This window comes from Micromys minutus (assembly GCF_963924665.1).
Source record: "Micromys minutus genome assembly, contig: SCAFFOLD_202, whole genome shotgun sequence".
In the NCBI taxonomy this organism is placed as follows: Eukaryota; Metazoa; Chordata; class Mammalia; order Rodentia; family Muridae; genus Micromys; species Micromys minutus.
Genome location: NW_027667733.1, coordinates 2,729 through 29,787, shown reverse-complemented (window position 1 = coordinate 29,787; position 27,059 = coordinate 2,729). Strand labels below are relative to the sequence as shown.

The window sequence follows — 27,059 nt, the reverse complement described above, 5'->3', positions numbered from 1 at the left end:
AGAGTGGGGTTGAAGTCTCCCACTATTATTGTGTGTGGTGCAATATATGTTTTGGGCTTTAGTGGGTTTTTTTTTTTTTATGAATGTGGGTGGTCTTGTATTTGGAGCATAGATGCTTAGGATTTAGAATTTATCTTGATAGATTTTTTTTGTAATGAGTAAAATGAGTCCTTCCTTATCTTTTTTGATAAACTTTGGTTGAAAATCTACTTTATCTGGTATTAGAATGGCTACTCCAGCTTGTTTCTTAGGGTCATTATCTTGGAGATTGTGTCTGTCTTTGTCACCGAGATAAGTTTCTTGTATGCAGCAACATGCTGGATCCTGTATTTGTATCCAGTTTGATAGTCTATGTCCCCCCTGGGACAACAAGCCTGCATAGAAACAATCTCCTTTTCACCAACTGATGCTAGATATTGCAATTCTCTGCTACATATTTATTGGGATCAATGCACCCACCTATGTAGAGTCTTTGGTTGGTGGTTTAGTCCATCAGAAATTTAAATGTTTCAGTTAAGTGATATTGTTATTTTCTTGGGGTTCAATCTTCTTCAGTTGTTTGAATTCTTCCCTATTTCTTCCATTTTATTCTTGAAGCTCAGTCCAATGGGTGCCTGTAAGTGTCTGCAAGTTTTTGGGACAGACCTCTAAGCACATCTTGATATCTCCAAAGTAGTGTTGGTTTTTGATGTCTCATGATGGGTTGGATCCCAAGGTAGGGGATCCCTGGATGGTCATTCCCTCCGGTCCTGCTCCATTTTCCTCCCTGTCTTTACTTTACACAGAAACAATTCTAACTGAAAAATTTAGAAATGGGTGAGTGGCCCCTTCCCTGATCTGGGAGCAGTGCTTCTCTATCTGAAGTGGTCTCTTCAGGTTCTATCTTCACTCTGTTGCATATTTCAACTCATGTCATTCCCATTGTGTCCTGAGAGTATCTCACATTTTTCTTTCTATCATTCCTTTCTTCGTTCATTTATTTATTCATTCATTCTTTCTTTCTTTTTTCTTTCTCATTCTCTCTTATAAGAAAGAGACACATAAGATATTTTGACCAGAAAATTATTGACTGACTTTAGTAATAAAGAGGCTTTGGTGATAACAGTATGGGATTCTGTCTTTATGCCACCAGTTTAGGATGAAGAGGTAAATTGATGTCTCTACCATTGCCATAGCAGTAACTCAGAAACTTAGTAGTTGATGTGATGGTGAGGAAGTTGTAAAAACTTTGTTTTAAAACTATATTCTTTTCTGATTCCTTCCCCAGGAAATTTCTGACTGGAGACCTTAGAGAATGAGTATTCAGACCCCACCCACACTCCAGAAGCTGGCATGTCAGACTCTGCTGAGAGAGGAGGCTTCGGCCATGTCCACTCTGGAGGAGCTGCCCCATGTGCTCTTCCCAGCACTGTTAAAGGAGGCCTGTATTGGGAGACATATCAATCTTGTGAAGGCAATAGTGGAAGCTTGGCCTTTTCCCTGTCTCCCTGTGGGGGGATTGATGGAGACTCTTAACCTGGAAACATTCCAAGCTGTGCTAGATGGAGTGGATTTGAGAAGAAGGTTTCACCCCGGGTAAGCAATATCTATGCAGTGTAGAAGGGAATGTGTGGAGTACACAGAAAAGATTATCAGGGAGATTGACTTTGTTATAAGTGGAACAGAAGCTTCTGATGGAATCATGCAGGAATAAAGGGTTCTTGAAAGCTACTGTATACTTGTACTGAGGACTGGATATGGATTAGAGGTGAATATGGGACAGAGTCAGTGTAGGCTCAAAAGAGTCTATCCCTGCTATTCCCACTATCATTAATAATGTGACTAAGGAGATATAAAGTTTACATTAGTGAAAGAAAAGTAATAAAATGTACAGTCGCCCATGAAAGTGTCTGTAGCATACCTGAGTCCACCTTGAATATCAGGTACTTTAAAAACACACTGTAAGAGGGTGGAGAAATCACTTTACACATGTGTAGTAAAAAATGATTCAGAGTCTGATGAAATTTATGTTTTACCCACAGGAGAGAAAAACTTCAGGTTCTTGACCTGAGAAATGTGCACCATGCCTTCTGGAACATGTGGGATGGTACACGGGAGACCTCATCTTCAATAGAGACCTTGAAAGTGGATCAAGTAGGGAAGATCCTTCCCAGATATGCTCTGAGGCCACGTCTAAAGGTCATAGATGACCTGTGCATCATGTCCTGCTTTGATGAAACTCAAGCATGCTTCATGAAGTGGGCCCAGCAGAGAAAGGGCTCCCTACGTTTCTGCTGTACAAAAATGAGAATCAGTGATCTGGCAATTGAAGATATGAGACAGATCTTGAATATTTTTGATCCAGAGCATATTACAGAATTAGAAGTAGATACTGAGTGGACTCTGTTGGAGCTAGAATCTTTTTCTCACTACTTTGGACTGATGAGAAATCTTCATAAAGTCTTCCTGGCACCTTTCAAGAAGACGACTTTCCCTAATGACAAGAGAGACAGAGAAACTAAGAGTATCGACATCTTTATTTCTAAGTTCTCCAAATTTAACTGTCTCCAGCATCTCTTCATGAGTGATGTTTGTTTTCTAAGAGACCGTATGGATGAGGTTTTATGGTAAGCAAGAATGAAGAGCTGGGTCAACTACCAAAACAAATTTGTCTTTCTTGTGTTAAGGGTTAGTGATGCCAGATGACACCTAGTGACTAGAAACAAACATTTAGAGATTCATAAGACTCTGGAAGTTATGTCTTTTTTTCCATGTATACTACGTTATACAAGGTAAATTTTACAAGTGAATTCATTGGCTCAAATGAGCAGTTAGTGAAAAGTCTTCTAACTTCCCCCAATCTCCATGGCTAAAATATTTTTAACTCAGGTAGTGCTGAGTGCATTAGAGAGGGTTTAGAGTTTGGGTTCTAAGTGAGAAAAAGCACAACTGCCAAAGGAACAATAGAATGCATATTCAGTAAGCTCACAGAAAATATCCAGATCCTATCAGGATATTCTTGGGATGGAAGTTCTTCTTGTGTGATTTCTGGGCTTATGGGATGAAGTAGATTTTAGCTTGAGAGTGAAGCCAGTAGATAAACTGTGGTGTTGGTATGATGGGGCAATTTCCAACATGATGCATCATAGATGTGATCCTTGCTCATTTAGTCAAACTGACATTGGCAGACCTTGTTTCTTCAACTACTGCGTACATCTTAGCCAAATTTTACAACAAATTTATCCAGAACTAACCCTCTATTATATTCCTAGGCACCTGAGGACACCCTTGGAGACCCTCTCCATCACTTGTTTCCTAATTTCACAGAGAGTCTTGGATTCCTTTTCCTGTTGTCAGAGCCTCTTTAAGCTAAAACATCTGGAGATCAGAGAAGTGATCTTATATGGTTTAGATCTTATGCCTCTGATGGGTTTCCTAGAGAAAGTGGCAGACACGCTTGAGACACTGGATTTTCAGGGATGTAGAATGAAGGACCCCCAGCTCAATACCATCCTACCTGCCCTCAAACAATGCTCTCAGCTCAAAAATGTCAACTTCTACAACAATAACTTCTCCATGCCCATCCTGAAGGACCTTTTGCAGCACACAGCCAACTGGAGCAAGATTGATGTGGAACAATATCCTGCCCCTCTGGAGTGCTATTATCAGTTGCCTCATGTCTCAAAAGTAAGATTTTCCAAACATTGTTTAGAGCTCATGGATACACTCTGTGCTATAAGGCAGCCAAAGAGCATCTCTTTTGCTACAAAAATGTGCCGTACTTGTCATTTGCGCTGTGTCTATGGCCAGGATGTCAAACTTTGTGGTTGCTGGCAGTAAACATGGATGCAGAACTTCTGGAAGTGAATAATGACAGGCTTCTGACACTTCTCTCGGTGTGCTCACTGATTGTAATTTCAGACAGTGCCCAGATCATTGGAAACAAAAGGATGTACAGTGACTAGAATCATGGAGGCTGAGTTGACATGGGAAATAATCAGATGGACTGTGGGAACAGGGGGCTGGTGGAGTTAGAAAACTTGATAAACTTGAGTAGATTCTGCCAGGACAGATTATGTAAATGCTTTGTCCTGGTCTTGTAAACTTTGTTCTTGAAACATTTAGTAATAAATATAGCATAGATCTTTTTGTCGATGTCCTTACTGTTATCTGAGATGAATAAAGTGTCTAAATTTAAAGATTTTGTCAAAAAGGCCCTCTGGAGAGACCCAAAATGAACACTCTGATGTCAGGCCTGTCACAATCCAAAATCCTGGATAGGTCAATAAAGTTATCAGCTAAGGTAGTTCAGATATAGACATCTAGTTTGGAGTATGGTACAGAAGTCCTCAAAACAACCTCAATGTTTCTTACACTCATTTTTCCTTAATCCCCAAAACCTTTTTTCCCTATCTGCCCGTCAACAAGCCTGTTGCCTGGAACCTGTGAACTTCCTGGCAGTTTGGTCACAATAAACTTCTTTCCTGCTCTTCAGACAAATAAACAAAACTGTTCATTCATATTTCAAGAGCATAAGTTGCATGGATGGTCCAACATAAGTAAAATATAGTGGTATAATGCACCATATAAACAAACTGAAAGAAAAAGGCTACGTCTTAAACTCATCAGATGGATATCATCACTGGCTTGTTTGGATCTCCCCCTTTTTTTTGGTGGTGGTCTCTTCAGGGCTCCACTTTATTGGTGAGCAGCTTTGGTTGGGTGGAATCTAGGACTCCTGGGCCTGCAGCAGGGCCCGCACCTGGCTGATCTGCCACTCGATACTGTACTGTGCTGTGCCGCCCAAGGCGCTGTACTTTTCCACACTATGGCTGTAGTTCCACACAAGATTCACATCACTTGAGAACAGGGGACTGATGGTCTGCAGCTCCTGCACGGACAGCTGGTTGAGAGCCACCCGTTTAGTCTCTGCCTTGAACATGGCTTTCTCTGAGGTCTCATGAGCCTCGTGGAACGGCATCCCTTTGTGGACCAGGTAGTAGGCAAGATCAGTGGCCAGCATGTCATGGCTGAGTGCCTGTGCCCTGTTCTCACGATGAATCTGCAATGTAGAGATGACTCCAGTGGCCACTTGGAGGACAGCTGTCATGGTGTCAGACACTTCAAACACAGCTTTCTTGTCTTCCTGTAAGTCCTTGTTGTAGGTGCTTGGAAGTTCCTTGAGGGTCATCAGGAGTCTTGCACACCGTCCAAATACTCGGCCCCCTTGCTTCGGATCAGCTCCAGGCTGTCTGGGTTTTTCTTCTGGGGCATCAAGCTACTTCTGGTGCTGTAGGCCTCTGAGAGCTGCACAAAGTTGAATTCCTTGGTACCGTAGAGAATCAGATCCTCTGCCATCCTGCTGAGGTGGGTCATACACAGAGAAGCCCAAAACAGGAACTCAGCCACGAAGTCTCTCTCGCTGGTGGCATCCATGCTGTTGAGCGTGATGGCCCCAAAGTCCAGTTCTGCACGGAGTAGCTCCCGGTCCACACCCAGAGGGTTGCCTGCAATTGTCCCACTCCCCAGCGGCAAGACATTGGTCCGCTTCTGCACCTCCAGCAGTCTCTCTGAATCTCGTGTCAGCGCGACAGCATCGCTCAGGATCCTGTGGCTCCAGAGGATGGGCTGAGCTCTCTGCAAGTGTGTGTACCCAGGGAAGAGGATGTTCCGCCTCTGCCCAGTCTACCATGGTTTCAATGAGCACCCTGAGGAAGACGGAGTTTTGAGCAGGTCTGCCTCATCCACAGCCTGAGGTCAGTGACCACCTGGTCGTTGCGACTTCGGCCTGTGTGTAGGTTCCATACAGTTTCACCAATGAGTTCCTTCAGGCGCTGCTCATTGACTGTGTGGATGTCTTTGTCGTTAGGGTGTAATTTGAAGGTGCCTTGGGCCCACTCTTCAGCCACCTGGCATTCTACAGCTTATGCCCCAGGATATCTGGATCTCCCATTCTTTAAGCTGTCATTTTGGCCTGCTTATGTACTCATCTACTTCACAAAAGCTTTGTGGTTCCATCAAGTGCCATTATTAATTTTTGAAATTATTCCATGAGCTACAGCTTTGTTCAGGAAATTATTCCTGTGTCAATGTGTTCAAGGCTAATCCCCCACTTTCTCTTTTACTAGATATTATGCATCCATTTCTATGGTGAGGTTTTTGACTTGTGAGTGGACTTGTAAAATAAGAGCACGATAAATACAGAACAACTTGCTTTCTTCTACATGTCAACATTACATTAGAGAGGCATTATTTGTTGATAATGCTTTCTTTTTTCCAATGTTTATTTTAACATCCTTGTTAAAAATCTAGTGTCCAAAGGTGATAGTTGTGTGAGCTTATTTCTGGGTCAGTTGTATTCAACTGATCATCATATGTGGTTTCCTTCAAATACCATGCAGTTTTTATTATACAACGACTATGTAGTACAACTTGAGATCAGAGACGTGTAGAAAAAAGTGTCATCTTTCTACAGATGAATTGCTCAGAAAAACAGGAGAAGCTCATTGAATGAGTACAAACATGTTATCCTTCCTAAGAGAAGGTTTCTGAGGACTACTGTAGGTAAAATGTAAAACAAGTGTGGTAGAAGATGTTTTGTACTTACTGCAAATCTTTGCCCTAAACATTATTTTGAAAATAACTGAATATCAAATAATCTCAAATTCTGCTTCTGGAAAATCACTTCTGTTCATTATTCTACTTTTTTCTAGAGTGAGGCCTTATAATACAGTAACAATGATAGAGAAACAAATAACAAAACAAGCAAAAAACCCCCACAATTTACAGTTTCTAAGCCAATAACAATAATCTAAAAACAAAACCAAACCAAAAATAACCACCCACCCATTCACTCTCCATTTTAATAAACTGTAAAGAAAGTACAGGATAAATCTTTTTTGTCACTATATTATGTCCATAAAACAGGGTATGATTGATTATTTGAGGACAGTTAAAGAGAAAAAAATAAATGTACATTATGATCAAAGTGTTAATATACAACTATTTTATCCATAAGTGATTTAGAAGGCTTAAAAACTTTTGTTTTGTGTTGAGGACCTTCATATAACATTAATCACCGAGCATTTAAAAGCTCAGAAGAATGTGACCCATAGTCATGTGGCAGGCAGGATGGATGCAGTAGTCTATATTTGTTATCTCAGCACTTAGGAAGTGGAGGCACAATCAATAAGAGAAATAAAAATTTTGGACCAATAGGTCGTAGGGAATCAGCACTTTGGAACACCTGCTCCTCCTTCAGAGAAGAAAAGTTTTGTTTCTTGCCCCAGGCCAGACAGCTCCCAACTGTTTAACTCTACTCTAAGGACCTGACACTTCCAGCGTCCTATGCTTCTAGCACTTGCACTAGTATGATGCCCACTCTTAAAACTAAATGATGGAAAGAAAATTACACAACATTTTTCAAGAGTAATAAGTTACCTAGGAATTTTAAATTGAAAATGTAAAGCAGAGTGAATCCTGAGGCTTCAGGTCAATTTCTCTTGTTCTGTGCTCCTTTCCTTTGGCGATGTGTGATGCTTACAAGGTGCCTCCAGCACTGAGCTTCTTGGATTTGAATAGTTTGTAATCCCTAAACCCTTTTCATAGGAGGGTGTGTCTCCATTGATCACTTCAATGTAACAATTCTGTACACATAAACCACTGAAAAATTCTTTACACGAGGCCCTAAACAGACACACAAGGATATAACAAATAACTAAAGGCAAAGGCTACATTCCAATTTTCTGCAAAGAGAAGCAAATATGGTCTACTTGTTATACACAGCATCTCTTGCATATTTTACAGGATCTTTTAGCAAAGACAATTCTTTGAGGCTGCCTCACATGCATCAGTGTATCCATGAACTCAGAACAATTTTATATAAATCTCTGTTATGGACATATTCCATGTTATAGCACACCACAGGGAGAGGGAACAGCTCCATAATCTTCTCCCTCAGGATCTCTGTTTTACATAACTTCATTCAAGATACACATAGAGAATTTCTGCCCATGCTCTGGAGAAATACTGTCATAACTTTCTGTAAAGTGTCTCTATCACTTCTATCTATATTTGTAAAACATGCCTATATTAATTCTCTTCGAGTCAGAGCCTCAGTGAACTAAGACAGCAGGACATCAATTGTGTCCAATTCCCTTTACAAATGAGGCATCTTCAAGCATTCAGAGAATGTAGCAGACACTCTTAAGAAACTGGACTTTCTGGGGTGTGAGAGAACAGACTCAGATCAGTGGCCTCCCACCTGCCCTCAGCCAATCCTTATAAATAACCAAGGTCAAATTTATGACAAGAAAATAAAATAAGAACAACAATGAATGTTAGAGCTGAATAAGTGGAACAACAAAGACTTTAAAACTCATGGAATGTCACTTCTAGCAAGTCTACTATGGGTGTGTCTTGGAAAGGCAGAGCCCTGAGGGGTATGTGTCCTCAGGACTTTATGCTGCTGTGGAGTTTTGCTCTGCTTCTTGGAATCATGCCCCTCCTAATCATCAGTTCTATTAAATCTATAAGGAAGCTTCCAACCACTTCACTGGGCAGTATCATTGTCCCTTGAAATAATAGTGAATAATCTTTTAAAGCATGGCTTTGGGGAAGATTAATGATTTACCTACCCCCTCAGAAAGGACTTAGAAATGCAGATTGTTAGTAATGTCAACCACTTTTAGAAAGAGTTGGAAATGATCATTGTTAACAAAGTTGGATGTAGATGTTTTTGCCAGTAGCTGTATATAAAAATATTACAGAACTTTACCCCAATTCCCTGTCGGCTGGCTTCACCAAGCAAACTCATTGTCATGAAGTTCTACCCTGACCTCTCTGTAACCTATTTCTTGTGCCACAGCTCTTCCTTAATCCTTGGAGGTCTGGGACAGCCAGGTGATATTTTCAAGCCCCAAGCCCCTGCCTGCAGAGTCCCCTTAGCATACCCAGTAGCCATCCATCTTGACCTGTTCTTATGTGGTATATCTTCTACTCCACACTTCAGCCTGCATATCAGGACTGAAGCCACCAGGGACTACCTGTTCTACCTGGTTCTCTGAAAACTTGCTCCCAACGAGACCAAACAGCTCTACCTACAAATCCCAGAGGCCAGCTGCCCTCAGGGACTTCCAGATCTGCTAACACTAGGGACAACTAGATGGGTACAGGCCAGAATAAGAACACAGTCAACAATAGCCAAAGCAATATGGCACCATCAGAATCCTGCTAGGCTTCAGCAAGAACTGGATAAATTAATACACCTGAAGGGCAAAAAATGACCTCTGATCTTATGAACATAAAAAAAAACTTTACTAAAAAAAGAAATCCCTTAAAAAAATACAGAAAAATACAGCCAAATAGGTTGAGTCCCTTAAAATTCAAACTGAGAGAGGTCCTTAAAGAGGAAACAAACAAACATAAAGAAATACAGAAAAATATGATTAAAAAGATCAAGAAAATGAAAAAACTGTAAATTGAAATCGACAGAATACATAAAATAAGAAGGCAATCCTGGAAATTGATATCTTCTGGAAGAGATCAGTGACATACACAAACATCACCAACATAATACAAGAGTGAAAGGGAATCTCAGATATAGAAGATGTAAGAAAATGTTTGGTCAACAAGAATGATAAATTTACAAAGTTTCTCACAACAACAACAGCAAATCTAGGAAATTTGGGACTCCATAAAAAATCTAATCTTAAAAACAATATGGATAGGAGAAAATTCCCAAATCTGAGGCCTAGAAAATATCTTCAACAAATTTATAGAAGAAAATTATTTCTCCTAATGAAAAACATACCTATAAACATTCAATAAGTTTACAGAACTTTAAATAGAATTGCATTATGAAACCATTCTCCTGCTACATAATAATAAAACACTAAATGTACAAAACAAAGAAAGAACAGTAAAAGATGCAAGGTATGAAAGCTAAGTAACATAAAAATGCAGACCAATTAGAATTACAGGAGACTTCTTAGAAGAGTTTATAAAAGCTAGAGTGGCCTTGAGAGATGTCTTAAAGTCTCTAAGCAATCACAGATACTAGCCCAGACTAATCATTATGGACAGAGAAGACAAGATATTCCATGACAAAACCAAATTGAAACAATATCTTTCTACTAGTCCAGCTCTAAAGAGGATACTAAAAGAAAAATTCCTAAACAAGAAGGAAAATGACACCTAAAAAATAATTCTACACTAGCAAATCCAAGACACACACACACACACACACACACACACACACACACACACACACACAACCACCACCACCATCAAAATAACAGGAAATAACATGCACTGGCTATTAATGCCTCTTAACATCAATGAACACAATTTTCTACTTAAACAACCAATATATTAACAGAGTGAATAGATAAATAAATTTTATTTTTCTGTTGCGTATAAAAATTACAATCCAGCATCAAAGATAGCCATTACCTCAGTATAAATACTTGGAAGAAGATTTTTTTGCAGAAATAATCCAAGAAAAAAGCTGGAATAGCCACTGTAATATCTCATAAAAATTTTAGCCAACATTAATCATAAGAGATGAGGAGGAACAAACACTTCATACTCCTGAAGGAAAATTCTCCCAAAATGACGTCTCAATATTCAACATTTATGACCGCAATGCAGGTGGATTCATGCCTTCTTAAAAAATAAATGGAGAATTCTCATACGAGTAATTTAAAGTAACCTGAAAGTTTTATTAAAAAAATCAAACACAACTACTAAGATTAGAGAGCAGGAAATAATCAGACTCAGAGCTGAACTCAATCAAGTAGAGAAAAAGAGAAGAAGTGATTCTTTCAGAAATTCAACAAGATAGACAAACACTTAGCCAAACTAAAAGGCATAGGGATAGTTCCCTAATTAACAAAATAAGATATTCAAAGGGAGACATAACAACAGTCACAGAAGAAATTGAAAAAATCACTAGGTCTTACTTCAAAAGCCTCTATTTCAAAAAATTTTAAAAATTGAAATAAAATGGAAGATCTGCTAGTCAGATAACACTTACAAAATTAAATCAAGATCAGGTAAATAATCTAGTACTATGACTTTGTGATGGTTTGTATATGCTTTGCCCAAGGGGTGGCACTATTAGAAGGTATTGACCTGTTGGAGTAGGTGTGGCCTTGTTGGAGTAGGTGTGCCATTGTGCGTGTAGGCTTTAAGACTTTCATCTTAGCTGCCTTCTAACCAGTCATTCACTAGCAGCCTTGTTGTGTTTATTTTACTATGTTGAACCTTTCCTGCATCCATGGGATAAAGTCTACTATATTATGATAAATCATGGTTTCGATGTGTCCTTGGATTTGGACTCCCAGTACTTTATGTAGTATTTTGTATCAATATTGATATGGAAAATTGCTCTGAAATTCTTATTTGTTTCTTGAGTCATTTTTGTCTGGGTATCAATATGAGTGTCACCTCACAGAATATTAGATAGACAGGCAAACAGGCAGACAAACATACAGCTTTCTAATACAAATTGATAGTACCCTTTATGGTGCAGGCCTCAAACTGGAACCCAGAGTGAACTAGGATATTGCTCACCAATTGAGATCAATGCACACACCTGAAACACCACATACTCTTTTTGTTGTGTAGGGAAATAACATTGGAGCCACACAAAAGTTAGGCAAATACCATGCTATTGCACATCACCATTTTAATTAATTAGATTTTTTTATTGAACTCTTTGTGAAATTGATTTTTTCCAAGACATTTTCAAAATGGTTATATGCATAGGTATTATGCATATTGTTCATTTAAAACCTGAGATCCACAGAGGCCTGAAGAAATGGGCCTAGAAACTGAAACCTGAATTTCAGCTGAGAGCCATTGATGATATTAGTTCTGAAACAAACTTCGGTCTTCTTTTAAAGCAACATGTGCTCTTAAAACATGAGGCATCTCAGTTTATCTGTGGGTCGCTGGGCTTTAGTTTGTTTAAATTGTTTGTTTGTTTTCTAATGAGCATGAAAGAAGTTTATTGTGAGCAAACTTCCAGCAGGTTCACAGGTTCCAAGCAAAAGGCCTGCAAGACTGAGAGGCAGAAATGAAGACAGTGTGTGGGCAGGGGGAGAACGAAATAGGGACCATGAGTGACATAGAGGTTGTTTCAATGATTCTTCTGTACCACAGGCCAACTTAGATGTCAATATGTGAACCACCTTAGCTAATAACTTTCAATCATGACATACAGGCACAAATGTGTATATTTTGACTCTCTCTAGAGGACATTTATTACAGATTCCTTAATTTCATTACTTTATTCCACTCAGGCAACAGTAATGACATCGAAAGAAAGTATCAATGATGTATTTATTCACTAAATATTACAATGAACAAAAAGATTACACTAAGATGAAAAATCCCTATTTAAACTATTCATTCAGAAGCCACTCAAAACTTTCAAGTTGTGTTTCTGTCTCCACAAGGCGCCTTGTCCCACAGTTTATCTGACAGCTCCCCATGTCAAGCTCAGGTTCCATAATCCCAGTCACTGTACATCCTTTTGTTTCCAACCATCTGAGCAGTGTCTGAGGTCACAATCTCTGAGAATCCCAGATATCTAGACATCTGGATTAATGTAGGGTTCATAGAAAGACATTAAATCAACCTTTCTGTCTCTCAGATTTCTTTCTTTCTCTCCCCATACACTGTCTCAGAGAAGGTCCAAGCTAACAACATACCTTGTTATTTTGAATATGTTCTGAGATTTGCTAATATTATGGAGTTACACAGCCATACGTTATATTGATTCACAACCTTAATCCTAGAAGAAGGAGGAAGGATGCAGAGGCAAAAGGATTGCTAGAACACAGAGTTCTAAAACAACCCTGGCCTCAGTGAAAGACCCAGTCCTGTACCAAACTCAAAGCTATGTAATAATTAACCAAAGGAAGAAAAAATCCACAAGATCAGTGATATGTTGTTAATTAACAAGCAAAATGTTTGATGGGTGCTGTGAGGTGGAGGTAATTTCACAGAAAGCTCTGATTCAATCAGTGAAGGGGATGGATGTTACATAAAGATTTAAAAGGCTAGAGTATAACCATCTAATCCAATTCTAGTTTGAGGTTGGAGGTTGTGGTTGCAATAGGGAGGGGTGAGCAGAGTGGTATATAAAACCTTAACTGGAGCCAGATATCATATTCAGACCTGAAGCCTTGATAGCTGCCTAATTTGGTTGGACTCGGAGACCTATTTCCAGGAATCATAACTGGTAAGTAATTGGTTTTCCTTGGGTCATGTAGTTTGATGTAGAGAACTTTAGACTCTACAATAGGACTGAAATTGTAATTTTTCTCTCTTTAGAAGAACACATTGAATACCTTGGATATAATTCCAAATGAAAATTTAGCTTCATATCAAAAATCATTGTTATACTGCTATTTTTATTATTATGGTTGATTTTTGAAAAGGAGGTCTTACTCTGTTGTCCAAACTCTCCTAGAAATGGCTATGTGGCTCTGGGTAGGCTGGAAATCAAGATCCTCCTGACTCAGTCCCTCTACAGTGTTAAGATTACTAGAATGTTGTGTCATATTTCCATTCACCCAAATGCTTGCTTGCATTCATATTTCTGAGATTCTGGCTTACACTGTAAACCTGTTGACCATGTATCTTTGATCTTCTTTAATTCTCAATAGTTAGAATTATACTTGTGAGTTACTCAAATGTCTTACCTTAGGCTTTGCTTTGCATATTTTTCAGTAGCTTTGTTTTTTTGGATATGGTCTGCTTTTGGTACCAGGAAACTGAAAATTGTATCAACCCACTGTTGTCATCTTAGCTAGTAGGAATTTAATATTGATCAACAATACAAGGTTTTTTCTTTGCTTTATTGTTTGCTTGTTTGGTTGGTTTTTATTTGTTTTTTGTTTGTTTGTTTGTTTTTTCCTTTTTTATTGATGTCTTATCCATTTAAATTGCAAATATTTTCCTCATTCTAGAACTTCCCTGGGCAAGCTACCCACTCATCTTTTCTCCCCTTTGCTTTTAAAGGGGTACTCTCCCAGTCACCCACCTTCTCCTTCCTTACCCCTCTAGCATCCTCTTTCACTGGGTCAACAAGCCTCCACAAGACCAAGCACCGCCCTTTCCACTGATGCCAGATAAGGCAATGCTCAGCTACACATATATCAAGAGCTATAGACCCACTTATGTATACTATTTGGTTAGTGGTTTAATTGCTTGGAGCTCTGAGGGATCTAGTTTGTTGATATTGTTTTTCTTCCTATGGGGTTGCAATCTCCTTCAGCTCTTTCTGTCCTTCACTATCTCTTCTATTGGGGTCTCCAGCCTTAGTACAATAATTACCTGTGAGTGTCTGTAATTGTCTAAGACAGATTTTGGCAGAGCCTTTCAGAGGATAGCCATACAAGACTCCTATATGTAAGACCATCTTGGCATCAACAATAGTGTTGAGGTTTGATGTCTGCTGATTGGATGGAACCCAAGGTAGGTGGTCTCTGGATAGCTTCTACTTCACTATTACAATTTTTGTGTCTATTTTTCTTCAGACAGGAATAATTTTAGGTTAAAATTTAGAGATGGGTGAGTGGCTCCTTCTTTAAACTGGGAAGCATGCATGCAGTGGCCGTGGTCTCTTCAAGCTCTATCACCTCTTTATTTCATATATTAGCTAGTGTCATCCTTATTGGGTCCTGGGAAATGGCTCCCATTTTTGTGTCTTTTTTTATTCTTTATTTTTCTTTTAACAGAAGGGTCACACATAAAATATTTTGACCAGAAAATTATATAATCATTTGTGTGAAAGAAAGGTTTCCATGATACCATTGAGGGAATGTGTTTTTCAATCATCAGTTTAGGATGAAGAAGTAAATTTATGTTTCTACCATTGCCAGAGCAGTAAGTCAGAAGCTTAGTGGATGATATGATGGTGAGGAAGTTTTATAAACTTTGACTTGAAAGCATAATTTTTACTGACTTGTTCCCCAGGAGCCTTCTGACTGGAGACTTTAGAGGATGAGTGTCGCGTGCTCCACGTCCCGCCGACAAGAACAACGTGTGACAACAGGATTATTCTGCGAACAACCTTTATTGTACAGTTCTCTTGATCAGGGAACCACGTGGAAGAAAAATGCACTGCTTATAAATGCCCAGGAGACTCGGGTTGCTACCTGATTGGTACACCCTCCAGTATCTCATTAGCATGCCCCAAGAGTGGGTTGTGACATGTGTGGTACATGTGCACAATGTCTATCAGGCTGGACATCGGCTCTGTTAGCTGAATCATTGGTGGGAAGCTGGCGCCATCTATTGGTGAGGTACAAACGGCTTCCAACAGATGAGTGTTCAGAACCCACCTGCCCTGCAGAAGCTGACAATTCAGACTCTGTTGAGAGATGAGGTTTTGCTCACGTCCTCTCTGCAGAAACTGCCCACTGGGCTCTTCCCAGCGCTGTTGAAGAAGGCCCGCACTGGCAGATACAAAAACTTGTGAAGGCAATGGTGGCCTCCTGATCATTTTCCTGTCTGCCTATGGGAGCACTGATGAAGACAACTAACCTGTAAACTTTGCAGACTGTGTTAGATTAAGTAGAGATGTGACTAACAAGAGATTTTCACTCCAGGTATGCAACAACTAAGGACTATAGAAGGGAGCATGTAGAGTACACAGCAGAGAATTTCAGGGAGGTTGGCTTGGTTTTAATTGGATCAGATGCTTTTGATAGCATCATCATGCATGAATTCTTGAAATCTGCCATTTACTTGTACTGGGGACAGTTGAATATAGATTAGAGTTGAATGTGTAATAAAAAATATGTAGTCTCACAGTAGAACAAGCCTATTCCTGGCATTGCCACAACCACTAATAATGTGATTAAAAAGAAATAAAGTTTATCTTAGTTTAAGAAAAGTAATCAAGTGTACAGAAGCCTGGTAAAGCTTCTGCAGCATGCATGAATCCACACTGAATATTAGGTGCTTAAAAAATATACACCTTAGGATGGGGAAGAGCTGAGTTTAGATATATTTAGTAAAAACCGATTCAGTTTCTGATGAAATTCATGTTTTATCCACATGAGGACAAAACTTCAGATTTTCAAACTTACAAATGTGCACCATACTTTCTGGAGCATATGGACTGGTTCAGCAGAGACCTTGGATGAAAAGCAAGTAGGGAAGATCCTTCCAGATATGCACTGAGGCAGTGTCTAAAGGTCATAGTTGACCTGTGCATCATGTCCTGCCTCGAAAATGCACATGCATGCTTCTTGAAGAGTTCCCAGCAGAGAAAGGGCTCCCTCCATTTCTGCTGTACAAAAATGAAGGTCTGGGCTCTGCCAGTCCAAGTTATAAGAGAGATCTTGAATGTTTTTTGTCCAGAGCACATTACAGAATTAGAACTGAATACAAAGTGGACACGGCTACAAGTAGCACATTTTGCTCCCTACTTCAGACAGATGAGAAAACTTTGCAAAGTCTTCCTGGCTTCCTCCATAAGATCAGCTTTGCTATTACCAATAGAACAGGAGTCAGAGAAACCAAGTGTGTCAACAAGTTTGTTTCTCAGTTCTCCCAATACAACTGTCTCCAGCATCTCTACATGTTCTGTGTCCATTTTCTCAGAGATCAGATGAATCAAGTCCTAGGGTAAGCCAGAATGGAGAGGTGGGTCAGCTACCATAGCAAATCTGTCTGTTTTATCTTAAGGATTTGTGGAGTATTACACCATTTATTAAGACCAAACATTTAGAAATTCAAAAGATTCTGGAATTTATGTCTTGTTTCCATATATGCTGAGTTATACATGGTATTTTTTACAAGGAAAATCAGTGTCTCAAATGAACACCCTTAAGTTTGAGCAGTGATTTTGGGTAAAGAATGTGTCAGATCTATAAGAATAGATTGCAATTCTTCCTGGAATAATGCATACCCAACCGAATAAAAAAGGAAATGGAAGGGGGTGTGCATTGAGGAGTTGGGTGACTAACTGCTCATATCTGTGAGAACAGCCTTCTTTATTCTCCCAGTTCCTATGGATGAAATGCTTTGAGCTCAAGTTGCACTGAATGCATGGGATGGAAGTTACAGCTTGGGCTGTAAATGAGATCATCTTGACAGCAGAGAAAAATATACAATGCAGATTCAGTAAGCCAACAGCAAATATCACAGTCCTGTCAGGACTTTCTTGAAATGGAAGTTGTTTTGTGTGTGTTCTGGACTTATGAGCTGAACTCTTTTTCAGCTTGAGAGTGAGGCCAGTTAGATGAACTGTGGGGTCAGTATGACTGAGCAGTTTTCAACAGGAAGCATCACTGATGATGTCCTTGATCAATTAGTCATACTGACATTGTGGCACCTGATTTGTCCTACCAATGTGAACATCCAAGCCAAACCTCTACAATAACATCAATCAGAACTAACCTCTTGTTCTATCTCTAGGTGCCTAATGATGCCTTTGGAGACCCTTTCCATCACTTACTGCGTAATTTCACAGAGATCTTTTGGTCATGCCTCCATGCGATTACTAACAGGCACCTCTATACCCAGTCTTTATGCCATATGTCCTATGGACTCCCAAACTGTATGAAATATGCATAATGCATATAAAGATGTACAGTAATATTTAGGTGCCTCTACTACATAGAGCATTTACTTTACAAAAATTGTATTTTAAATCTTCAGGTTTTTTTTTAAAGAAAAAGAAAAAAAAAGAGAAAAAATTACCCTCAGTCTAGTCATTAAACCCTCTGTCTATATAGCAAATTATCAATAAAATAATTTATCTTTTAATAGTTTCCGTATTTATTGAATTATCACTGAATTTATTAAATACATAAAACATGGGTTCTTTGTATAAATATCATTGTTATTGTCTGAATTGAATAACATATCTCAGTTTAAGGACTGCAACAAATGCTGTCTAGAGAAATCAGAATGAAGATAGTGATGCAAGAAATGTCATTTACAATCTTGGGAAGGCTGTTAAAATTATTGTGTAATGTGGGACACTTATGGACATCTAGGCTGACCTAAAGTACAGTGGAAGACAAAAACAAACAAACAAAACAAACCTCTCCTAGACTCCTTCTTTCTGTCTTTCCACACAACCTGTCTTTCTCTCTGTATGTCCAGTTCCCTGACATTGTCCCCTGGGACCAGTGGACTCACCTGAGAGTCTCCTACAATAAACATGCTTTCATTTTTTATAGATTAGTTATTTAATATATGTGAGTACAATGTTTCTGGCTTAAGACACACCAGAAGAGTGCATCAGATCTCATTGCAGATGGTTGTGAGCCACCATGGGTTGCTGGGAATTGAACTCAGGAGCTCTGGAAGAGCAGTCAGTGCTCTTAACCAGTGAGCCATCTCTCCAGCCCAATGCTTTCATATTCTTAAATCAAACAACCCATAGACTGGGAGACATTGCTCACAGGTTAAGAGAACATACTACTTTTGCAGAGCACCAAAGTTTGATTTCAGAGCCACAGGCCTTTTTTTTTTTTTTTTTGGACTGCATGTATCCTGGCTTACACATGAACAAATCCACACAACACACATGAAGATATCCAGCTAGCTGAAGAAAATTTTAAATAAAACTGACTCAATTTCACAAAGGAATAAAATATGACCCAATTAATTAAAATGGGGATGTTGCTTTTTCTCCTCTACAACTCCTGCACCATAGCCATTATGAATAACATGGTAACCATCCGGACCAGAAAGTTCATGATGAACCATCTGCTTCAGAGGAAACAGATGGTCATTGATGTCCTTCATTCTGAAAAGGCAACAATACGGAAGACAGAAATTCAGGAAAAGCTGGCTAAAATGTACAAAACCACACCACTTCAGTGGTGGCAAGACTTTGGCATGATCTATAATTCTTTAGATCATGCAAAGAAGAATGAGCATAAACACAGACTTGCAAGACATGGGAAAAATAGGCTTCCTATAAACAGGGAAAAGAATGCAAGAACAGAATGAAGCAGGTCAGGGGGACCTTTGCAAAGGCCAATGTTAATGCTGGAAAAAAAAAAACCCAAAGGATTAGAGCTGCGGTGACTTGATGTTTTGGTGTGATATGCAGGATTCTGAGAGGACAAATCATCTAAAAATATTCTTAAAAATAAATTAATAAAATGGGGATATTGATCAGCAGCACTTTGTGTGGCTCTGTGAAGAAAGCATGTGGAATTTCAGATGTATCTATTGAGCTCAGTTGGTGAGCAGCAGCCTAGTTTGCTCTGAGTTGCAGAGTTCGAGCTCCTGCACCATGGGCAAGTGAGAGAAAATTAGGAGTTTGTCAATGTACAACATTTATTTCTGTATGCATTTAATGTATATTTCTGTTAAATTTTCATGTATGCTTGCATGAGTGAATAAAAATGTCAGAACCCTGTATAGATAGATGGCTGTGAGCTGCCAGGTGCTTGCTTAAAACTGAACTCAGGTTGTCTAAGAGAGCAGCCAGGACTCTTGATCACCAAGCCATCATCCCTCCAGGTTCATATTTGACAATGCAATAAGCACTTGTGGATACAGAATCACAAGGAATTGGATGTCTTTTTTGCATAAAAACTTACCAGTGTGGCATGACTTTAATTCATTACATTTCAAATGTTTTGTGTATATGTATGTGTTGATGGTTTGCTTGCTTCTTTCTTTCTTTCTTTCTTTCTTTCTTTCTTTCTTCCTTTCTTTCTTTCTTTTAGATAGTCACTATCTAGATCTACCAAAGCAATTCAAATATCCTGACATTCCAAGTAAGGCCTGAATATACTTCATAAAGTGCTTACCTATCTGTGAACACCATTAAACAGGATATGATAATATGCAACAGTTATTTCAGCACACTACAGTTGAGACTTAAGAGCAGAAATTTAATATCATTCTATTTACTTGGGATATTGAATATAAAAATTTAAGAAACTTCCTCTCGACATGGACCTAAAATCCTTCTGTACTTTCCTTCTGTTCTCTCTGGACTTCATCTAATCCCTGCTCAGGAATGGAATAAAAGCTGTGAAAAATAAGTAAAAATATTAAAATAATAAAAAACCTGAATGGATTTATAATATAAAATTTTGGTGTATATTAATATGTGAGGAGTAGGAGAAAATGAGCAGAGAAAGGGAGATAAAAAACTAAAATAAATATACCTTTACCTATTTATGTCTGTAGGAAAATATCTGATGAAAACTACATTGGATGTATAATTTACACATGCTAATTATGTTATAAGTACATACTAACTGTAGCCACCAAGCTTCGCAACAATCCTCACATCTTTGTCTTACAGAAAAATATTATATCTAATGATTTTTTTATAATTATAATTGGTCCATGAAAAGAAATGTTGCTAACATGTTTCAAAAAGCACTTGTTTCTATTCAGTGTGCAGTGGACAAAGTTTAGATTGTAAACATATCTGTCTCCCTATCTATCATTTCTTTTTATTTTCATTAATTCATTTATTTATTCACTTTACCACCTGATCACATTCTGCCTTTCCTTTCCTTGCAGTCCTCCCCTTAGATACTTCTCCCTCATTTTCTGCTCCCATTCTCCCCAGAGAAGGAGAAGCATCCATTTCCCCACTGCCACAAGTTACCAAACCACCCTGTCACACCACGTTGCATCAGGACTAAATGGGATCTTCTTCCACTGAGGCCAGACAAGACAGCCCAGATAGGGCAAAAGAGTCCAAAGGAATAAAATAAAGTTAATAAGAGACAACTTATTTTTAGAAGACCCACAGTAAGACCAAGTTTCACTTCTGCTGCATATATATAGGAGGCCTACCTAGGTCTAGACCATGCACGTTCTGTGGTTGGTGGTTCAGTCTTTGTGAACTCCAAGGGTTCCAGGTGACTTGGTTCTGTAGGTCTCCTCCTGGTATACTTGATTCCATCTGGCTCCTTCTATTCTTTCTCTGACTATTCCACAACACTTCCTGAACTCTGCCTAGTGTTTTGGTATGGGTATCCATCTGTTGCCATCATGTGTTGGATGAGGTCTCTCACATAACAGTTATGCTAGGTTCGTGTCCTTAAGCATAACTCAGTATCATCAACAGTGTCAGAGTTTGTTGCTTCTCTTCTATGGGGTAGGTCTTAAGTCTTTCAGTCACTGGTTGGCTATTCCTCCGATCTCTGCTCCATCTTTATCCCAGCATATCTTGTAGACAGGGAACATTTTGGATGGAAGTCTGAATGGTTGGGCTGGCATGGCCTTTCCTCCACTGCAGATCCTGCCTGGGTACAAGATGTGGCCACTTCAGTCTTTTTATCCCCATCTTCTTGAGTCTCAGCCAAGGACACTCTATGTTATCCCAGGAGCCAGTGCCATCCCAGGTCTCTGGACTGTCCCTGAGATGCCCCACATGGATTATTCTTTCCTCTCCCAGGCCTCTCACCTTACCAACACTCCCACCATACCTGATCCCCAAAACTGTTCCTGTCCCCATACCCTCTTCCATACAGTTCCCTAAAATGATGTACATTTTATTTTCCCCTCGTGGTCAGATTCAAACATATTACTTCTGGCCCTATTGTTACTTAGCTTCTTTGTATATTTGGATTGTAGAATGAATATCCTGTACTCTATGAGTAATAACCACTTATAAGTATGTACATACCATATTTTCTAGTTCCACCCATTTGCCAGAAAATTATACAATATTTTTTATTTTTAATAGATGCTTAGTATTTCATGGCATAAATGTACAAGATTTTCCTTGTCCATTCTAAAGTAGTGGAACAGTTTCTGGTTTATGAATAAAGGTGCTATGAATGTAGTTGAGCATGTGTCCTTGTGCTATGGGAGAGCATCTTTTGAGTGTATACCCATTAGTAGTATAATTGTATCTTGATGTAGAAATTTTGTGAGAAACACCCAGATAGATTTCCAATTTTGTTTGAAAAGTTTGCACACTCACCAGAAATGCAGGATGCTCTCCGTTGCTCCTTATCCTCACTAGCATATGCTGTTACTTAAGATTTTGATCTTAGCCATAAGTATAGGAGGTAATATTAGTGTCTTTTCAATTTGCATATGAGTAGGAATTTTGAATATTTTTATGTGTTTCTTGGACATTAGAGTTTTCTCTTTTGAAAATTCTCTTTGTCCTCTGCACACAGTGTTTAAGTGGAGTATTTGGTTGGTTGGTGTCTAGTTTCTTGAGGTATTTATGTTGTTTGGATATCAGCTCTTTGTTAAATGTACAGTTGGTGAAGATAGTTTTCTATTCTTTAAGATGCTGCTTTTACCTACTGGTGCTGTTTTTAGCCTTACTGAAGATTTTCAGTTTCTTGAGGTCCCATTTATTAATTGTTAATCTTAGCACCAGAGCTATAGATGTTCTGTTCAGGAAGTACTTACTTTTACAATGAGTTCAAGATCCCTAAACCATTAATAATATTCTATAAGCAGGAGCTTAGCTTAAGCTGTTTTGAGAGCTTTTACACAGCTGGAAACAGATGTGGAGACTCACAGCTAAATATTAGACAGAGTTCAGGAAATCTTGTGGAAGATGGGAGGAAGGATTGAAGGAGCCAAAGAAGTCAAGCACACCACAAGAAAACCCACAGAATCAACCTAGCCACACAAGGACTCACTGAGATTGAACCACCAACCAGAGAGTATGCATAAGAAGTGACCCATGTCCCTTACATATATTGAACTATTTACACTATTGCAGTTTTGTTCTGTTCTAAACTTATAATGACCGTGTCTCGGTTCTTTCTTCTTGAAGTAAGAACATACTTTATTTAATTTTGATTTTTACAGGAGTCCACATTTGAGAGACTGTCCCGCGCAACCGTCTCGCCTGCAAGAACGACGCGGCACACGAAATAGAATCCTTCTGCGGTAAACTTTAATAACCTCGAGAACCAGCACTTGTTACACGTGATGAAGAAGACGAAGAAGACCAAGAAGACCAAGAAGACAAACAGGACGAACAAGACGAACGAGATCCACTAGACGAACGAGACCAACGAGAGGGAGAAACTATCTAGCCCGTCCCCTTATAAAGGGATCAGTCCTTGCCTTGGACGCGGAGCCCCCTGATTGGTTGAAACTCATCAGGCCCTATGACGCCACGGGAGAGGCAGAGCTCAAGGAGTGGAAAGTTACCCAGCACGTGCGCACATGGCTTGTTTACTGCTAACTCCAGCCGGATGTCGGCGCCATCTTGTAATGGAGAATGTGCAGGCGGCGCCCCACAATAGACTGTGTAAAAAGCTTTCTCCAAGCACCCTTATTTCAGATTATAAGTAAAGGAGTACCATACATAGCCTTTTTATCTCATGACCCTAAGAATTAGGTAGCTTGTGTTACCTCTTCATCCTATACTCAAGAGTCACCATAAGCTTCACCATAAAAAAGAAGTTCCTGTTTCTGTGAACTTGGTCCCAAGACCATTGAGCAAGTGTGAGGAAGAGAGCCTGGCATTTCTCATCAATGGTTTCCTTACTGACCAAGCTATGCTGCTAGAAAAGGCAGAAAACAAAAGGACAAAAGCAAGTGGAATAAAATCACTCTGAGGCCCTGGTGAGCAGAACAACACTGAAGACACATGAGGACATTGTAGCAATTTCCTATTGCCAGAAAGATTAGTACAAGTCCAGCTTTGTTAGCTTCATTTCTAATAAATTTACATCTAGTTATATTTTAAAATACAAACTAATCATGCTTGCAAGACATGGGGGGATGTCATGGAGAGAACCCAAGCATCACAAGCACCATTTTTTTTTTCTGTGTGTCAGTTCTGCCCTCTACTGGCCAAGAGGTTGATCGCAGTCACAGGATTGCTTCAGAACCACTGGCCTTAAGGATCTTAAGACCTATACTCCCAACCAATAAAGATCATTCTTCAAAATAGCATTTATTTTCTGAGACAAAAAGATCACAATCCATTAACTGCTATGTTCTATGGACTTGAGAAGATATTATGGACCAACTTAATTATCTTTTTTATTGCTGCAATGGAAACTCATGGCCAAAGCAAATATTTTGCTTCCCCTTAGAGAAAGGGTGACCTCAATGGCTCTGCTGACACTTCACTTGCTTCATCCTCAGCAGGGGAAAACTTCAGGTGCTGGACCTGAGGAATGTGTACCATGCCTTCTGGAGCATATGAGCTGGTGGAGAGGACATAAGCTGTCCTTCAGAGATCTTGGATGAGAAGCAAGTGGTGAAGGTCCGTTTCGGATACACGCTTAGAAGGCAGCCAAAGGTGGTAGCTGAGCTCTGCCTTGGACACTGCCTTGATAAAGCACAAGCATGCTTCTTGATGTGGGCTCAGGAGAGAAAGGGCTCATTACATTTTTGGTGTGTGAAGATGAAGATCTGAGCTATGCCCCTGGACATTTTCAGAGAGTTCTTGGATATCTTTCATCTAGAGAACATCGAGGAATTGGAACTGAACTCTGAGTGAAATGTCTTTAAGCTGGCCTATTTTTCTCCCTGTGAGATGAGAAATCTTCGCAAACTCCTTCTGGTACTCCTCTACAAGAAAGTCTTCAAGATTGACAAAAGGACAGGAGACAGAGAAGACAAGTGTGTCAAGAGTAGCAGCCAGTTTCTTGCTGACCACATGAATTGGGTTTTCAGGTAGTCAAGAATGGAGGGATTGGGACACCTAGCAGAGCAAGTGTTTCTTTTCTGTTTTAAGGTTTAGTGGTTCAGAATGTGTTCCATTCAGTCAATGGGACTTGTTAGAATATAGAAGTTGTAAGTAGTGATTCAAAGTCTCAGATTTACTCTCTTGAAGAAGAGGACTGAAGGAACATGAGGAATAGGTCAGATCTGGTTAGGAAGGGTTGTAATACTTCTTAGCATCATGGCCAAGAGTGGATTTGAAAGGGAACAGGAACATCAACATGTAGTTAGTAGTAGTGGGACTCACCAGCAAAGTGAGAACCTGAGCTCTGTGCTGAACTCTTTAAGATTAGCTTTCTATCCCCAACTACTGTACCATAAGTGAAGAGTTTTGAGCACAGTAGGGCTGAGTGCTTGGGACATGAGAAGAGTGTGGTCCCGTAAAGAACAGCAAGTGTGAGTGTGCAAAGACTAGGATGGAATGCATCTTTAAGTGAGCCAACAAATTGTGTCAGGATTCTCTTAGCATGGAATTTCTTCCATGTGTTTCCTGGTCTTATGGTCTAAACTGGTTTTCTGCTTGAGACTAAGGCCAGCAGATCAACTTGGGTTCAAATTGTGTAATCTGATTCCAAGAGGGAGCATTTTTAAATAATATCTTTGCTCATTTAGGTGCCTGGTCCCTTCTAGGACTGTGTAAACTCCACCCTATGATCCTCATCACCATTTTCCAGAACTAACCTCTTGTCTCCTCTATCTCTAGGTGCCTGATGAAGACTCTCTCCATCACTCACTACTAAATTTAACAGGCAGAATTGGATTTGTTCTCCTATTCTCAGAGCCTGTTTCAGCTAAAACATCTGGAGATGAAAGGTGTGGTCTTTGTGGCTTTGTATATTATGCCTCTGAGAGGTCTCCTAGAGAAAGTGGCAGATACCTTTGAGACTCTGGATTTTCAGGGATTTAGGATGAAAGACTCCCAGATCAATGCCCTCCTACCTGCCCTCAAAAAAATGCTCTCAGCTTAACAAGGTCAACTTCTACAACAAAGACTTCTCCATTCCCATCTTGAAGAACCTTTTCTAGCACACAATCAACTCGAGCAAGATTGATGTGGAACAATACCCTGCCACTCTGGAGTGCTATGATGAAGTGGCTCATGTATCTAGAGAAAGATTTTCCCAACTTTGCCTGTAGTTTATGGATGCCCTCAGGGCAAAAGGTAACTCAAGAGCATCTCTTTCACTACAGATATGAGCACTGTCTTTTTGGCCAGGGGGCAAGACTTTGTTGTTGCTGGCAGTAAGCATGGATACAAGAAGTGTTGATGTGAATAAATGACAGACTTGTGATATATCTCTTATCCAGAGTGCTCAGAGACTTCAGACACAACTCAGATGGTTGGAAACAAAGGAATGTACATTTACTGAGATCTTAGAGGCTGAGCTTGACATGGGAAACATTCAGATTGACTGTGGAAACAGAGATTTAGTGGAGCCAGAAAGACAACTTTGCAGTTTTAAGTGAGTTCTGCCAGGACAGTTTAACTAGATGTTTTCTCATGAACTTGTAAATTTTTTGTTCTTCCCTAAGAGATTTAATGAATGAATACAACATGGGTTGTTTGTTTAGATATAATTACTGTTGTCTCACTGGAAAACAAAGTATCTAAATTAAAGGATTTTGCTATAAATGCCCTCTGCAGAGAATCAAGTAGTAGACATTGATGCCAGGCATGCCAGGATACAAAATCTAGGCTAGGTGAATAAAGTTATCATCTAAGGTGGTATAAATATGGACATCTTGTTGGCGTGTGGTACAGAATAAGTAATAAAAACAACTTCTATGTCTCTCATATTTCTTTTTTTTTTTTTTTCTTTCTCCTAATCACAGAGTGTCTCCCTGTTGGCCTGTCAACTTCGCAGTGCTTGTTGCTTGAACCTGTGAACCTGCTGGAGGTTTGCTTACACTAAACTCATTTCATGATCTTCAAACCAACAAAACCTTAAGAACCCATAGATAAAGGTAGATGACTCATGTTTTAAAAGCATAAGTTGCTTTAAAAAGAGGACCTAAGTTTGGTTTCAGAACTATGATCATCAGGCGACTCTCATCTGTAAATTATGCTTCAGATGGTAGGCCCACTATTTTTTAAGGCCTCTGTGGATCTGAGGTTTTACATAAAAAATATGCACAATACCTATCTGTATACATCTAATTGAGAAAGTCTTGAAAAAAAATTCTTCATTTCACAAAGTATTCCACAAATGAACTAAGAAATTAAAATGGAGATGTTTAGTAGTTGTGTGCTTTACTGAGTTTTGTGTGGCTCCAATATTATTCTCCTACACAACACAATATAGAGAATAGGTGGAGTTTCTTGGGTAATCTGAGCTTTTGAGCTAATATTCACTTATCAATGAGTGTGTACCATGGTTGAACTTTTGTGATTGGGTTACCTCACTCAGGATGAT

General features: G+C 39.3%; 1 protein-coding gene and 3 pseudogenes across 5 annotated transcripts; 3 read left to right on the top strand and 1 right to left on the bottom strand.

The window, feature by feature from the left end:
- Positions 1–1,294: 1,294 nt before the first annotated feature.
- Positions 1,295–3,974, top strand: LOC308416136 (PRAME family member 12-like; the record flags this gene model as incomplete). 2 transcript variants are annotated; one of them, XM_080942598.1, is made up of 3 exons in its annotated part: positions 1,295–1,575; positions 2,022–2,606; positions 3,252–3,974. In XM_080942598.1, 3 exons carry the CDS (start codon positions 1,295–1,297, stop codon positions 3,817–3,819), a joined length of 1,434 nt encoding a protein of 477 aa, XP_080798724.1. In that variant the 3' UTR covers positions 3,820–3,974. The 2 variants fall into 2 exon arrangements, with proteins under 2 accessions (XP_080798724.1, XP_080798725.1); XM_080942599.1 differs by lacking the exon at positions 2,022–2,606.
- Positions 3,975–4,708: 734 nt separating this feature from the next.
- Positions 4,709–8,945, bottom strand: LOC308416146 (argininosuccinate lyase-like; annotated as a pseudogene). The gene is made up of 2 exons: positions 8,931–8,945; positions 4,709–5,888 (listed from the first exon to the last, which is right to left on the bottom strand). The product of its transcript is annotated as an argininosuccinate lyase-like (transcript).
- Positions 8,946–16,053: 7,108 nt separating this feature from the next.
- LOC308416145 (PRAME family member 12-like) lies at positions 16,054–25,746 on the top strand (annotated as a pseudogene). The gene is made up of 3 exons: positions 16,054–16,626; positions 17,419–17,560; positions 25,395–25,746. The product of its transcript is annotated as a PRAME family member 12-like (transcript).
- LOC308416139 (small ribosomal subunit protein eS24-like) lies at positions 18,673–19,049 on the top strand (annotated as a pseudogene). The gene has a single exon. The product of its transcript is annotated as a small ribosomal subunit protein eS24-like (transcript).
- Positions 25,747–27,059: the final 1,313 nt, after the last annotated feature.